This window comes from Hirsutella rhossiliensis, assembly GCF_020360975.1.
Source record: "Hirsutella rhossiliensis strain HR02 chromosome Unknown scaffold00003, whole genome shotgun sequence".
In the NCBI taxonomy this organism is placed as follows: domain Eukaryota; kingdom Fungi; phylum Ascomycota; class Sordariomycetes; order Hypocreales; family Ophiocordycipitaceae; genus Hirsutella; species Hirsutella rhossiliensis.
The window spans coordinates 1,395,147-1,407,930 of NW_025408669.1; the positions used below are offsets into that span (position 1 = coordinate 1,395,147).

Sequence of the window (12,784 nt, forward strand, 5' to 3'; positions counted from 1 at the left end):
TTCTGTCAGATATTCCCGGTAGAAAAGGTAGGCAGATGGCACGAGTGGTTTGCGCGGGACAAATGGGGTGGCAGGTGGTTGGTTTTATGATGTTGAGGATGACTCCTCGGCCGCGACGAGCCTCCTCTTAAGGTCGCCCCGCTAGCGCTGGAGCCTGTTTGGCGCAAAATTAGATAAGCAGCGGCAAGGCTGAGCTAATATTCCAAACCCACCCCTCCACCGCTGTAGCCTTGCATCTGACCTCGCCTTCGCCATCAACCGCGCCATCTCAACTCTGCGGTCACAGATTCCCGGTCGCTCAACAAACTCTAACAGGCGCTTGATCGGTCGATCGAGCATCTCACCATCATTTCCAGGCCGTCGTTCGTCACATTGCCACGCGCCGCGCGCATCCGTCACGATGCCCAAAGCCGAGGTTGGCTCGACCAAACACCTCTCCAACAAGCTCAAGAGCAAGGGTCTTCAGCGCCTACGATGGTACTGCCAGGTCTGCGAGAAGCAATGCAGAGACGCGAATGGATTCAAGATGCACACCCAGTCTGAAAGCCACGTGCGACAGATGATTGTTGTCGGCGAGGACCCCAAAAAGTTCATCAACGAGTTCAGCAACCAGTTTCTCAGGGACTTTTTGCAGCTCCTGAAGACGGGCCATGGGGAGAAGCAGGTCCATATCAATCAGTTCTACCAGGAGTACATCGCCAACAAGGTATGTGGACAAATACTGGCTCCGAGGGCGGGAGGAGCGGCTTACTGATGACATTCAGGAACACGTCCACATGAACGCGACGAAATGGCCATCTCTGACCGAGTTCGCCAAGCATCTGGGACGAGAAAGCATGTGCCGAGTCGAAGAAAACGAAAAGGGCATCCACATCTCGTGGATCGACAACTCGCCCGACGCATTACGACGACAAGAGGCGCTCCGCAAAAAGGAGGCGCAAGATCAAGGCGACGAGCAGCTGGAGCAGCGCATCATCAAGGAACAGATTCGAAGAGCACAGGCCAAGGCCGCGAATCACGAGACCGACGAGGAAGCAGAAGAGGAAGCGCGCAAGTTGAAGCGGCAGGGTGGCGAGAAGATCATACTGTCATTTGGCCCGAAACAAAAGACGGAGAGTCCAGCGCCCAAGCCAGCAGACGCCCCTGGGGGTGAATCGTCTAACGCCGCTGCGCCTACCCAACCAGAGAAAGCCAGCGAGGCGGGACAGACGACTGCGAAGCCCGGCGGGTTTGGAGGGCTTTCGATGAAGATGGGAGGCAAGCCGCAGACCAAAAACGTGTTTGCGCAAGCCAAGAAGAACGCCTTGGCAGCTGGAGCATCGAAAAAGGTTGCCATTGCCGGAGAGCCCCAGAAGATGAGCGAAGCGGAGAGGATAATGAGGGAGGAAATGGAGCGGAAACGGCCCCGAGGGTCGGGCGGCTTCAGCTTCCCCCCTGGGAAAAAGCAAAGAAATAATCACTCATGACCAGTGAAAATGACGGAACGGCGTTGAGGGAGTCTTGGTAATCATGTTCGGATAGATACCACGTTGATCACAAATTGTAAAAATAGTAGACCCCGTCGAGGTCTTTGAAGTGTTCCTTTGCACCACCGCAACGCCGTGTTTCGCCCGAGCTCCCAGTCCAAGTGTGCGCATGTGCTCCTCCAAGTGTTTCGCGTATGAGTCTCGTTACGAATCCGCCTCCGTCTCAGTGCCGTCTCGTCTGTTCATTGTCATGCTTGTTAGCATCCCTCGAAGGGGAAAACCGACAGCTTGCGAGAGAAGCTTACGGAATGTACTGTATCCTATACTCTTCCTCGAGCGTCGACCTGATCTCGTCCGGCAGCTGGCCCGAGACCTTGATGGCGTAGACACCGCCGACGTAGCCGTCGAGGCGCTGCCACTTTGCGATCCACGACCGGGCCGGGTTGGCGAGGGAGATGAGGCCCTCAAAGACCTGCGATGTGCAGCTCTCAATCTGATCCTGCGAGCCCGCGAGGTGCAGGAACTCTTCGCAGTTGGGGCAGCCCTCGTCGCGGAAGCGCTGGGGTCAAGGAGAAGCTTGTGTCAGCGAGCGAGGGATTGCGGAAGAGGGGCGGCGGGCAGCAAGGTCGGGGTGCGTACGCTGTAGGTCATGACGATGGAGCAGACCATGCAGGCGCGCATATAGCGCTGCTGGCCGGGCGTGACGAAACTGGACATGGTGGTGTATGCGCAGAGACGCCGCAGTCGGTTGTCGGGGTGTCTCCTTTCTTTGTGCTGCGTTGCAGACAGGCGAGGCTGGCCAGTGCTGTTGGATATCTTGGATGAGGCTGAAGTGGAACCCATGATCGGCGCTTGTCATAATTGATTACTCGGTTATCGGGCTATGCAAGTATCAATAAATATGCATCAAGCCATATCACCCCAGACCCCCTGTGATGAACAAGCAAATATCTTCAAGCCTCGAGACCAGCAAGCAGGCCCCGCCAAGTCAAGGCCAAGCGCCTCCTTCTCCCGCCCAATGACTCCAAGCACGGCAACCCCCGGCACGCGACCCAAAAGCAACCCAAAGCAAGGCCTGGAGTCGTCCTACGAGATCCTCACCTGCACCATCAAGGCGCCCCCCTTTTCCTACGCCCACCTGGAACTGTACACGGACCGAGGACCCGATGACAACGGCGGCGCCGCGGAGCTGGACAACCTCCAGGTCAGGTCGTACTGCACGGCGGCCCTGCGGCAATTCCTGGGCCTAACGGGCGTGGCCATCTCCGTGGACATTCTCAAGGTCGAGGGCAGCGAGTGCTGGGTGCGGGTCCCGCGCCCGCATCTTGGCTCCTTCGCCGCCGCCATCACCGCGTGGAAGGGCACTAGCGAGGGCGGCACGCACTGTGTGCTTCGCGTCAGGCAGTGCGCCGACTGGCTCGGCATGATGGTCGGGGCTGACGGTCAAGACCGGGTGTGGAACAGCTGATGGATCTAAACTCTGGAGTTGTTGCGCGCAAGTCTAGATTTACACGGGTATCTATGTGCTCGTTACTTGTAACCCGCCCAAACAAGATCCAGGTCACGTATTCCAGACGCCGGGGCTAATGCGTTCCTGATGCTCCGAGGCTTGTTGCCCGTCATCCGCCCTACATCAAAGACGACATGAGAGAGCTCTGTGCGTACGCCTGTCGACTGCGTTAGCGGGTGTACCAGTACGACATGAAAGCGTCGGGCTCCTCACCATCGGGCGAATGTCTGGATGAGGCACGGCATCAAACTGCTCATACTGGAGCTTGTAGTCGGAGCGGATATTGATGTAAGCTCCCCGATTCTCCGTCGAATCGCAGTATCTTGGTGCCGAGAAGACTAATACGATTTGTAAGTAAGAGGGCAAACCCGAAGAGAGCACATGACAAGAGTTGCGCACCTGTGACGCATTTTCCATCATGCTGAACCTCGTAGCCATCCATGCGAACCTCGTGACTTCGAATAACGGCCTCGAGACCGTTCTTTTCGCAGAACCGCTTGGTGACGTCTGGTCCAAACTGCATGCCAACGCCTCGCTTGCTCGGTCGGCGGCCCTGCTCCTCTTGAGGGTCCGTCCAGAGGATTTCCATCATCAAGCCGGATTGGCCTGGCTGCCGTTGGTTGTGTCTGTTTAGTTTCCGAATGTCGTCCAAAGTAACGTTGTCGTCGGAGAACAAGCCGCCGTGGAGAACCAGATACTTTCTTCCGATCAGCGTTGCCAGCGGCAAGGCCGAGAAGCTTTCCGAGAACAGCTTGAAGACTCTGCGCATCCCGTCAGCCAACGTACTGACAACACGGTACAAGGAGTGCTCACCGCTCGTTGTACTTGGCCTTGCACTCTCCCTCGAACCCATAGACGCGATTCATGTCGTCCGTCTCGTGGTTGCCTCTGTTCAGGAAGAAGCCGTGGGGCCTCAGCCACTTGTAAGCATACAGCAATAGGGCGATTTCTGTCGACCAGGACCCCCGGTCGACAAAGTCACCGTTGAACAGATACCAGTGCTTCTCGGCGGGAGCTCCGTTGCGCCGGAAGAGCTCCATGAGATCAAAGTATTGGCCTGGGAGACGTCAGTGGGTTTGAGACGCTCGGAATAGCTCAGGCTACTGACCGTGCGTGTCGCCGCAGACGGTAAGCTGGACGTCGTCTGGAATCTCCATCTCCACCATGGTCGCTTCCTCGTACACCATTTCCTTGACCTTGACGACGATTTGGTAAACATACTTGCGATGTATCTTCTTGCCAGTCTTGAATCTCTCCGTCATGTCGTCGATGAATTCCTGCGTCATCTCGTTTTCGAGGCGCACGCCGTCGTAGTCGGCCTCGACGACCATGGAGTCCAAGTCGAGGCCCTCTGCCGCTGACGGCTCTTCGCCGACCTCGATGGCGGCAAAGAAGGCCAGTTGCCGCACAATCTTTTTGCATTCTTCCAACTTGAGCCTGGCATCCTTGTTGCTGGGGTCCAACCGGACGCATTCTTTGAAGTCATCGATGGCTTCCTTGGGTCGGAGAATGGCGGTGCGAGCGAGACCGCGCCGGTAGTATGCCTGGACAGAATCTGCGCGTCAGACAGTCCCAAGCCAGCTATTGCCCTGAGCAAGGACTTGGCGTTTGCTCACCTTGATCAGCTTTGGGTTAAGCTCGATGGCTTTTCCAGCATCGGAGATGGCATATCCGTACGCTTCGGTTTTGATGTATGCCTGGCGACGTCGGTCAGTCAGCACACGAGCTACGGCTAGCTGCCAGGGTTCGGACGGACTTGGGCGCGGTTGGTGAAGAAGGCGGGCTCCTTGTCGTTGAGCTCAATGGCCTTTGAGTAGAAGGTGACGGCAGCCGGGAAGTCGCCAGCCGCGAACGCCTTGTTCCCCTGGTTTTTGAGGTCGACGGCTTGTTGCGACATGGCGACGCAGAGGCGCGAGGCAGTTCGCAGTCGATTCGGCACGGGCGAGCGGAGTGTGAGCCGGAGATGGCCGAGACAACGACGAGGGGCAGGTGTGGATGGGTGTTATATCTGCAAGGAGAGGCGATAGAGAAACAAGGCGCCACAAAAGCTGTAGCGGAAAAAGGGCACGGGCGACTTGTTGGTGGTCTAGCAGCTAATAGTGGAAGTCAAAGCCGAGCGTCGGAAGAAACTTTTGGAGGACCGCTTGCAGATGCGGGGAGGGGTACATCCACGATTGCCCTGGCTGCTCCCCGCTGTCCGGTACTACTGCCGTGATGTGCCCTGTGGATGAGGGAACCTGTGGATGATGCTAGAATCCGGCCCTCGAGGTACCTACAGCACGTAGCGGGGCCTGCGACCTGTCCCGCTCATTGATTGATAAGAACCAGAGGGTCAGATAACGGTTAGTTGCATAAAGCTGGATACGTGCTCGCGGTCGCGGCTCACTTCCTCCACCAGCCATCGCACTCAGCCTTTCCGGACTTCGCGAGCCCGCCCTTGACCTCCGCTGGTACGACACATCATGGTTGACTGGCCTGCATCGCCTAACGACTCGCGCACATTCTCGCCATGGATTCGACTTCGCCCAGCTCAAAGGCCCTTGTGCGCAAGAGGTCCGAGACAGACTTGATGCCGCCTCCGCCTCCAGTCAAGAAGTTGAAGCGGCCCAAGCAGGTCTTGAACGAGGAGGACTATACCAACACGCTCTCGCACATCATCGTGAGGGATTTCTTCCCCGGCATCAAGGTGTCGGCAGTTCAACACGAGTACCTCGACGCTTGCGAGTCTCGAGACGCCGCATGGATCTCAAACGCGCGCCAGAGACTCCATGATGTCCTGACTCCCAGACGACCGAGATCGCACTCTACGCCCAAGCCCTCGCAGGACAACGGACGGACTCCAACTACCTTTGTGGGAGACACACCGAGCTCGGCCGCACCCACCATGATTGACGAAAAACCGCCACCCGGCATCAACATGGGCCTCTCCAGGTTCCAGTCCAAGTACACGAGCGAAGATAACGAGAGCTTCTACAAGCTACTGGATAAGCAGAATCAGAAAAAGGCAGAGAAGCACGCCTGGATGTGGAACAACAACAAGCTGCCCTCGAAGCAGATGATCAAGCAGAAAGAAGTCATGGACAGGCTGAAAAAGCAGCGAAGCCTGGTCGACGACGGGTTCAAGCGCGATCGCCTTGCCATCCTAGATGTCGATAATCGGCCGGCGAGGCCCGACTCCTGGAAAGCGGCTCCGAGAAACGGCTTGATGTTTCAGCCAAGCGGTCTCGACGAAGGCGTCGCCACAGTTGCGCAAAAAGCCGACGAATCGTCGCGAATGGGCCCGAGGGCCATAGTGTACGAGAATACCAGGATACCGCAGCCCCATATCCCGCAACGCCCCCTTTCGCCTACAATGTCTGCGATCCGGGACGCCGCTGCAGGGCGGCCACGTCGCCAAGACCGAGACTCTAGTGACGTTGGCGGCGGTGAAACTCCGAGGGTGAATGGCTACACATACGTCGATGACGAAGACGATGAGCCCTCTACCGCTCAGTCTTCCCCTGCCATTGACCTTGGGCCGGGTGACGCACACAACCCGTTCAAGTTGCAGGAGCTAAGGAAAAGGGAGTCGCTGCACGAACGGTTGGTGGAGCGGATAGCCAAATCCAACAAGGAGTCTTCACGCCACGGGCTTGCCGGGAAAGCCGAGAAAGGCCAGGTGCCAAAATTCCCAAGCAGTCCGCGGATCTCGGGAAACTTTACACCAGCGGCCCAAAGACTGCTGAGCAAAATGGGGACGCCGAGAAGCAAGACACCTAGCACCTCGTTTGGCCAGTCGACGCCCATGAAGCTGCGAGGATCGCTTTTGAAGAGCGTCACGAAGCCCAGCTCAAAACAAGGGTGACCTTTTGTGGATTCCAGATCTTGTGTATAACCAGCTTGTTTTTGGGCAGCCAGGCGTTATGTCGCGTTTGGGGTACTACAATCAGCGGTGCGGTCGAAGCTGATATGGTGAAGGAAAGCATGCTAGATGGGCCTCAGACTTGGTTTATAACAGAGCAGTCTGAGACTCAACACTAGAGAGGCTCTTGGAACGAGAGTTTAGGCGTTTTTGACGAGGAGGTCACAGATATCAGCTGACGAGTGGAGTGAGGATTCATTCGAGGAACGAAGGGGGAGGTTTTGGCTGAATGATTGCCTAGCACGGGCATACAGGCAATCTTGAGTCGAGATTGAGGCAGAGAAGCAACAGATTCCGATCAAATGCCCCCTCTTTGCAAAGTGAGAACGCGTTATTCGTAGGAGCGGTCCATATCGTGGTACTCGTTTAGCTGCATACAAAGCTTTAGGTGCATGTAATGACGATACTTGACCATGTTTTTTGCCCACGGCGTAACAGCCTCGACAAAAACCCCTTGATCGATGCGCCGCTCGGCCCTTCGAGCCCCCAGGTCCTCATGCGCTTTGTGGACTTGGCCGTCGACCTCGCCGCAGTGCTCAATGCCTCGCGGTCCGTGGCGTCCAAGCACATTGCCCTGCGCAGCCGACAGCTCGACGCCTACAGCAGGAACTCGAGCATCGCGGCGACATGGAGGAGTGTGAAGCCATCACGCGAGGCGGGGACGACCAGCGGTAGCGAGCAGGCGAAAGCATCTCCAGAGACTGCGACGTCCGCCGGCATAGACATTCGTGGCCAGGTAGCGTCGGAAACGAAAGGCGCGAGTGCATCTCCATTCGCTTCGATACAGCAGAATACTCCCGGCAACAAAGATGTGTTGAGAGACTTGAATGTTCCATCTGATGTCGACGTATCAATCTTCCATACAGCCCGGGGCTCCAAGATATTGGAGTCGTTGAAGAAGAAGAATGCCGCCGATACAGCAAGGACACAGGCTGGAGGGCCTGCCAGGGAACATCCTTTGCGTTATTGGCCTCATGGACCTCCCGCAGAAGCCGATCCGATGCCCAGCTCCAACGACAGCGCGGTCGAGAAAGACAGTGCGGCTCCAGCGTCTCCATCTCCTTGGCCGGTTGACGCCTCACCAGCTGCTGAGCGTCAGATCCCAGACGCCTCACCAGCTCAAGCGACGCCGACAAAGGTGGACGAGGAAACCGTCGACATGGCCAAGGAGCTGATTGCAGGCGAGGCGCCCAGCCCAACCGCGTACAAGCTGCGCGAGTCCAAAGTGCCGGCGTCCCGCTTCAGCCGCCTGTGGAACTACGGAGGCCTGGCTGCCGGCATGCTGGGCGGAGCCATGACGGAGAGCGTCAGCCGCGCGCTTGGCGGTGGCGGCCAAGGGTCCGTCATGCTCAGCGGAAAGAACATGGAGAGGCTGGTGGCCCGGCTTTCCCGCATGAGAGGCGCCGCCCTCAAGCTTGGCCAGATGATGAGCCTGCAGGACTCAAAGATGCTCCCTGCGCCGATCCAAGAGGTGCTCCAGCGGGTGCAGGACAAGGCGGATTACATGCCCGCTTGGCAGCGAGACCGGGTCCTCGTCAGCAATCTGGGCGATGGCTGGAGAGACTTGTTCAGCGAGTTTGAGGAAACCCCTATTGCGGCGGCGTCGATTGGCCAGGTGCACAGGGCCGTTCTCCGGTCCAACGGCAGAAAGGTGGCCGTCAAGATTCAGTTCCCCGGGGTGGCCGCCTCCATCGACTCGGACCTGGACAACCTGGCCATCCTGCTCAACGCGACTAAGCTCCTGCCCAAGGGGCTGTACCTCAACAAGACGATTGACAACGCCCGGGTCGAGCTCGGGTGGGAGTGCGACTACGAGCGAGAGGCGCAGTGCGCGAGGCGCTACAAGGAGCTCCTCCGGGGTGAAGACGTGCTGCTCGCGCCCGACGTACACCCCGAGGCGTCGGGCAAGCAGGTCCTCACCATGGACTTTATGGAGGGCGTCGGCGTCACGCGCGTCAAGAGCTTCACGCAGGAGCAGCGCGACTGGATCGGCACGCACATCATGCGCCTGTGCCTGCGCGAAATCACAGAGTTCAAGTTTATGCAGACGGACCCCAACTGGACAAACTTCCTCTACAACGCCGACCTGCGCAAGCTCGAGCTGCTCGACTTTGGCGCCTCGCGCGAGTATCCCGAGGCATTCGTCCGCCAGTACGTGCAGCTCCTCGACGCCGCCTCGCGCGCCGACAGGGAGGCCGTTAGGACGCTCTCCCAGCGGCTCGGCTACCTCACGGGCCACGAGAGCAAGGCCATGGTCGACGCGCACGTCGACTCGGTCCTGACCCTGGCAGAGCCGTTTGGCGTCTCGGCCCCCCGCGTGTACGACTTCAAGGACCAGACCATTACCGACCGCGTCAGGGCCCTGATCCCCGTCATGCTGCGCGAGCGTCTTGCGCCGCCGCCCGAGGAGACGTACAGCCTGCACCGCAAGCTGAGCGGCGCGTTTCTGCTGTGCGCGCGGCTTGGTAGCAGGGTGGCCTGTAGAGATATGTTTGCCAAGGCCGTCGACAAGTCGGGATACGTCGATAGGAAGGCGTGATGGAACAGAACTCTCGGAGGATATCTACCTGTATCAACAAGTGTCAAGGACGAGGGGACACGCATTGTACAACCACGCGCAACAGACATAGCACCGCTTCTTAGATATCTGCCTAGCGTTGCTCCAATATAGAACAAGACGAAATGTCTGGGTATCGTTCACATCAAGGCACCTCGTAGGATCGAATCGTGGCGTGTACTCATCACCACACACGACGTCCCTAGTGTCGATCCCTGACCCTCTCCAGCGAGTCGAGCTCCTTCTTCTCCTTGCCCGCAACCTTCTTGCGCTTCCTCGCAATTGCCTTGTCCACCTGGCCCTTGCTCATGCCCTCGTAGCGCTTCGTCAGCAGCCGCTCCTTTTGCTCGCGCTTCTTGAGGTAAAAGGGCTTCTTGCCCTGCGCCACGAGCTCCTTTTCGTGGCGGCGATGCTCGCGCAGCAGCGCCTCCTCGTCGTGCTTTTTGCGCGTGGCTTTCCGGCGCGACTCCATCGACATGAGCTGCCGCTTGAGGCGCTCCTTTGCATCGGCGTCCTTTGTCTTTTTGATCTGCGCGCGCAGGTCGGCCATTTCGCTGTCGCGGTACTCGTCGAGGAAGGCGTAGGCCTTGCTGGCCTGGGACTCGTCCAGGTGGCCGCTGCCGACCAGGGGGTCGAAGCGCGGGTCGCGGTGCTTGCGGCGCGGGTCGGCGAGGATCTCGCGCCGGCGGGACACGGGCCTCTTGGACGTCTGCTCCTGGGGCGCGTGCTTGGAGGAGCGTTTCGGCGTGGGCTTGGCCTCTGCCTTCTTGGTGCCGCCGCGCTTGGCCGCTTCGTCTTGGACCTTGTCTGTTGCAGGCGTGTCGTCGGCAGAAGCCTTCTTTGACCTGCGGTTCGGGGGCGGGAGGGAGGCTTGCGCGCGGGCTAGAGCTCCAAAGGAGACGGAGGAAAGGTTGACATGTGGAGCGTTTTCATCGGCGTCGGAATCGTCTGACTGAGGTGGGGTGAGCAGCAAGCCTAGACCAAGTGCGAGAGACAAGGATCGTTGCGTAGACACACCTCTAACTCAGACTCGGACTCGTCATCTGAAGCAGCTGAGCTGCTGTTGTCGTCGTCGTCGTCGCCGCCCGTCCGCTCCTCGGACAAGTCATCCTGGGATGATTCTCCTTCAGACCCCGGTTCCGGCTCCCAATCATCTTCCCGCCTGGCGCGCACGCGCCTCTCAAGGCCCAGCGAGGACTGTTTTCTCTTCGAGGACATGGCTCCTGCTTTGGATGCCAACCCGCAGACGATTGCTGTGCAAGTCGACGTCGGGCCGGTGAATTTTCGAGGCTCATGGGCTTATCGATAGATCAAGCCCGTTTAGACGCACAGAAGCTTTTTGCCCGACCTTGAGGCGGAATTTGAAGCAAATATGCATATATGCAGAGCGGGGCGGCCCGAGGAGCCGGTACATACATACGTACTACCTGTGCCTGGTCAGCGCAAAAACGAAGGCCAAAAAAAAATTATCGATGGTCCGACGAACAAGGCAGATCTACGGCCCCCGCCGAATCGCTCACGAAAACGCTGCACGACCGCGATCTCTGGATGCGACCGCGAAGGCTCTTTCACCTCGCCAACCTCGCCTCCTCCAACAAAGCGCCAAAACCGCAGCAGCAGCAGCCGCGGTTCAAGGCCAAGGGGCCGCCACCGCGCTCCACTCGCCGCGCCGCCGCCGCCAACGACGACAACCCGCAGGCGGACCATGGACCGGCGCCGACCCTGCGGCCGTCTGCAGCGATGAACTACTACTCCCAGCCGGGATACGCCCACCTGCCAACTGTCCCCAGGCAGCAGCAATACGGCGCACCGCAGTGGATGATGCCGCCCGCCGGTCCTCCTCCCCAACCTTACCCTCACCACCACCGAGACCACTTTGCGCCGGCTCAGCAGCAGCAGCGACCCCCCCCAGTCCCTCCGACCTCCACAGCCTCGCCCCAGGGGCCTCTTGTTCAGATCCCAGGCCTGACTCTGCTCAACGCCATGTCCCAGGCCGGCCCGCAGTCCAACGCGCCCCCTCCGCCCGGCCCGTCGCCGGCGGTCCGCGCGCAGCCCGCCATGAAGGGCATCAAGCGCAAGTCTGCCCGGGTCGCCGCTGCGAAGGCGAATTCTTCCACGGCCGCCAAAAACGGCGCAAAACCCATACCACGCCCTGTTCCCGAGTACGTCGTGCCTGGTGTCCTCCCTGCCCTCTCGGCTCCTCCCCCGCCAACTTGCTGAAGCTGACCTGCCGCAGGCCCTCCGCCGCAGCCAGGAACGATCCCCGGGAGGAGCGCCAGGTCCCGAGCCGCAAGTCCGGCGGCGTCCCCGAGCCAACACCTCTCTACCTCGCGCGATCCTTCGCCCCGCCCGCCACCCTGCCGCAGCCGCGCCGCATCCTCGTCATCCTCGACCTCAACGGCACCGTCCTCTACCGCCCCACCCGTCGCCAGCCCACCACCTTTGTCGAGCGTCCCCACGCCCGCCGCTTCCTGGCCTACTGCCTCGAGGCCTTCCACCTCGCCGTCTGGTCCTCGGCTCGCCCCGACAACGTCCAGCACATGCTCACCCAGCTGCTCACCCGGGAGCAGCGCCAGCGCTGCGTCGTCACCTGGGCCCGCGACCGCCTCGGTCTTTCGCAAGACGACTACAACTCGCGCGTCCAGTGCTACAAGCGCCTCGCCACCGTGTGGAACAACGACAAGGTCCAGGCCTCCCACCCGACTACCGGCCGAGGCGGCCGCTGGGACCAGTCCAACACGGTGCTCGTCGACGATTCCAAGGAAAAGGGTCGCAGCGAGCCCCACAATATCCTGGCCGTCCCCGAGTTCTCCGGCTTGCAGAACGAAATGGCAGACGTCCTGCCGCAGGTTCACGACTATCTCAATGTACTGTGCTACCAGCAAGACATTAGCAGATATATGCGCCAGAACCCATTTAAGCTCGACCCAAGCTATCGATTGTCCACCTCCCCTGCTCCCGGGGTTTGAGATGTGCGCGAGACACGCCGGCGTTGGCGTACGGGCGGCGTTGGCGGTGCAGGGTGAATTGGCGCCTTTTCTGCAAAGGGACGTGGTTTGCATATCCGTCAATCGGCTTTGAGCCGCCCTTCTTCATGATACCCCACCACGGCGCACACGAGACAGGCAGATCTCATAAGTCACATGCAAGAGCGGTTATCAAAACCCAGGTGCAGCATATATTCGCTGCCTAGAATCTGGTTCCTACTTCCGCCTTCCCATCCACCTAAGAGTCATCGCGCATCTAGGACATCACATGCGAGCTACCATCGTGACTCGACCGAGTCGAACATGTTTTCCTCGTAATTCATTTCCTCTGCCATGTCCCGTCGTTTTCATCGCCCGCTCCAG

At 59.3% G+C, this 12,784-nt stretch overlaps 8 protein-coding genes across 8 annotated transcripts; 5 read left to right on the top strand and 3 right to left on the bottom strand.

Annotated features, from left to right (window-relative positions):
* Positions 1 to 400: 400 nt before the first annotated feature.
* On the top strand, positions 401 to 1,466 carry HRG_02955 (kin17 curved DNA-binding domain-containing protein; the record flags this gene model as incomplete). Its single annotated transcript, XM_044861426.1, has 3 exons — positions 401 to 487; positions 560 to 706; positions 765 to 1,466. The coding sequence occupies 3 exons, from the start codon at positions 401 to 403 to the stop codon at positions 1,464 to 1,466; spliced, it is 936 nt and encodes a 311-aa protein (XP_044722452.1).
* Positions 1,467 to 1,670: 204 nt separating this feature from the next.
* Positions 1,671 to 2,183, bottom strand: HRG_02956 (spt4/RpoE2 zinc finger domain-containing protein; the record flags this gene model as incomplete). Its single annotated transcript, XM_044861427.1, has 3 exons — positions 1,671 to 1,704; positions 1,772 to 2,025; positions 2,106 to 2,183. 3 exons carry the CDS (start codon positions 2,181 to 2,183, stop codon positions 1,671 to 1,673), a joined length of 366 nt encoding a protein of 121 aa, XP_044722453.1.
* Positions 2,184 to 2,484: 301 nt separating this feature from the next.
* On the top strand, positions 2,485 to 2,971 carry HRG_02957 (uncharacterized protein; the record flags this gene model as incomplete). Its single annotated transcript, XM_044861428.1, has 2 exons — positions 2,485 to 2,851; positions 2,931 to 2,971. The coding sequence occupies 2 exons, from the start codon at positions 2,485 to 2,487 to the stop codon at positions 2,969 to 2,971; spliced, it is 408 nt and encodes a 135-aa protein (XP_044722454.1).
* A 123-nt stretch (positions 2,972 to 3,094) lies between these two features.
* HRG_02958 (PPP5 TPR repeat domain-containing protein) lies at positions 3,095 to 4,873 on the bottom strand (the record flags this gene model as incomplete). Its single annotated transcript, XM_044861429.1, has 7 exons — positions 3,095 to 3,133; positions 3,190 to 3,314; positions 3,376 to 3,737; positions 3,790 to 4,033; positions 4,085 to 4,520; positions 4,593 to 4,673; positions 4,733 to 4,873. 7 exons carry the CDS (start codon positions 4,871 to 4,873, stop codon positions 3,095 to 3,097), a joined length of 1,428 nt encoding a protein of 475 aa, XP_044722455.1.
* Positions 4,874 to 5,485: 612 nt separating this feature from the next.
* Positions 5,486 to 6,820, top strand: HRG_02959 (nuclear protein es2 domain-containing protein; the record flags this gene model as incomplete). Its single annotated transcript, XM_044861430.1, has 1 exon — positions 5,486 to 6,820. The coding sequence occupies one exon, from the start codon at positions 5,486 to 5,488 to the stop codon at positions 6,818 to 6,820; it is 1,335 nt and encodes a 444-aa protein (XP_044722456.1).
* A 553-nt stretch (positions 6,821 to 7,373) lies between these two features.
* Positions 7,374 to 9,416, top strand: HRG_02960 (ABC1 family domain-containing protein; the record flags this gene model as incomplete). Its single annotated transcript, XM_044861431.1, has 3 exons — positions 7,374 to 7,613; positions 7,977 to 8,348; positions 8,397 to 9,416. 3 exons carry the CDS (start codon positions 7,374 to 7,376, stop codon positions 9,414 to 9,416), a joined length of 1,632 nt encoding a protein of 543 aa, XP_044722457.1.
* Positions 9,417 to 9,636: 220 nt separating this feature from the next.
* On the bottom strand, positions 9,637 to 10,652 carry HRG_02961 (rRNA biogenesis protein RRP36 domain-containing protein; the record flags this gene model as incomplete). The annotated part of the gene is made up of 2 exons (XM_044861432.1): positions 9,637 to 10,386; positions 10,452 to 10,652. The coding sequence occupies 2 exons, from the start codon at positions 10,650 to 10,652 to the stop codon at positions 9,637 to 9,639; spliced, it is 951 nt and encodes a 316-aa protein (XP_044722458.1).
* Positions 10,653 to 10,982: 330 nt separating this feature from the next.
* HRG_02962 (NLI interacting factor-like phosphatase domain-containing protein) lies at positions 10,983 to 12,403 on the top strand (the record flags this gene model as incomplete). Its single annotated transcript, XM_044861433.1, has 2 exons — positions 10,983 to 11,596; positions 11,671 to 12,403. The coding sequence occupies 2 exons, from the start codon at positions 10,983 to 10,985 to the stop codon at positions 12,401 to 12,403; spliced, it is 1,347 nt and encodes a 448-aa protein (XP_044722459.1).
* Positions 12,404 to 12,784: the final 381 nt, after the last annotated feature.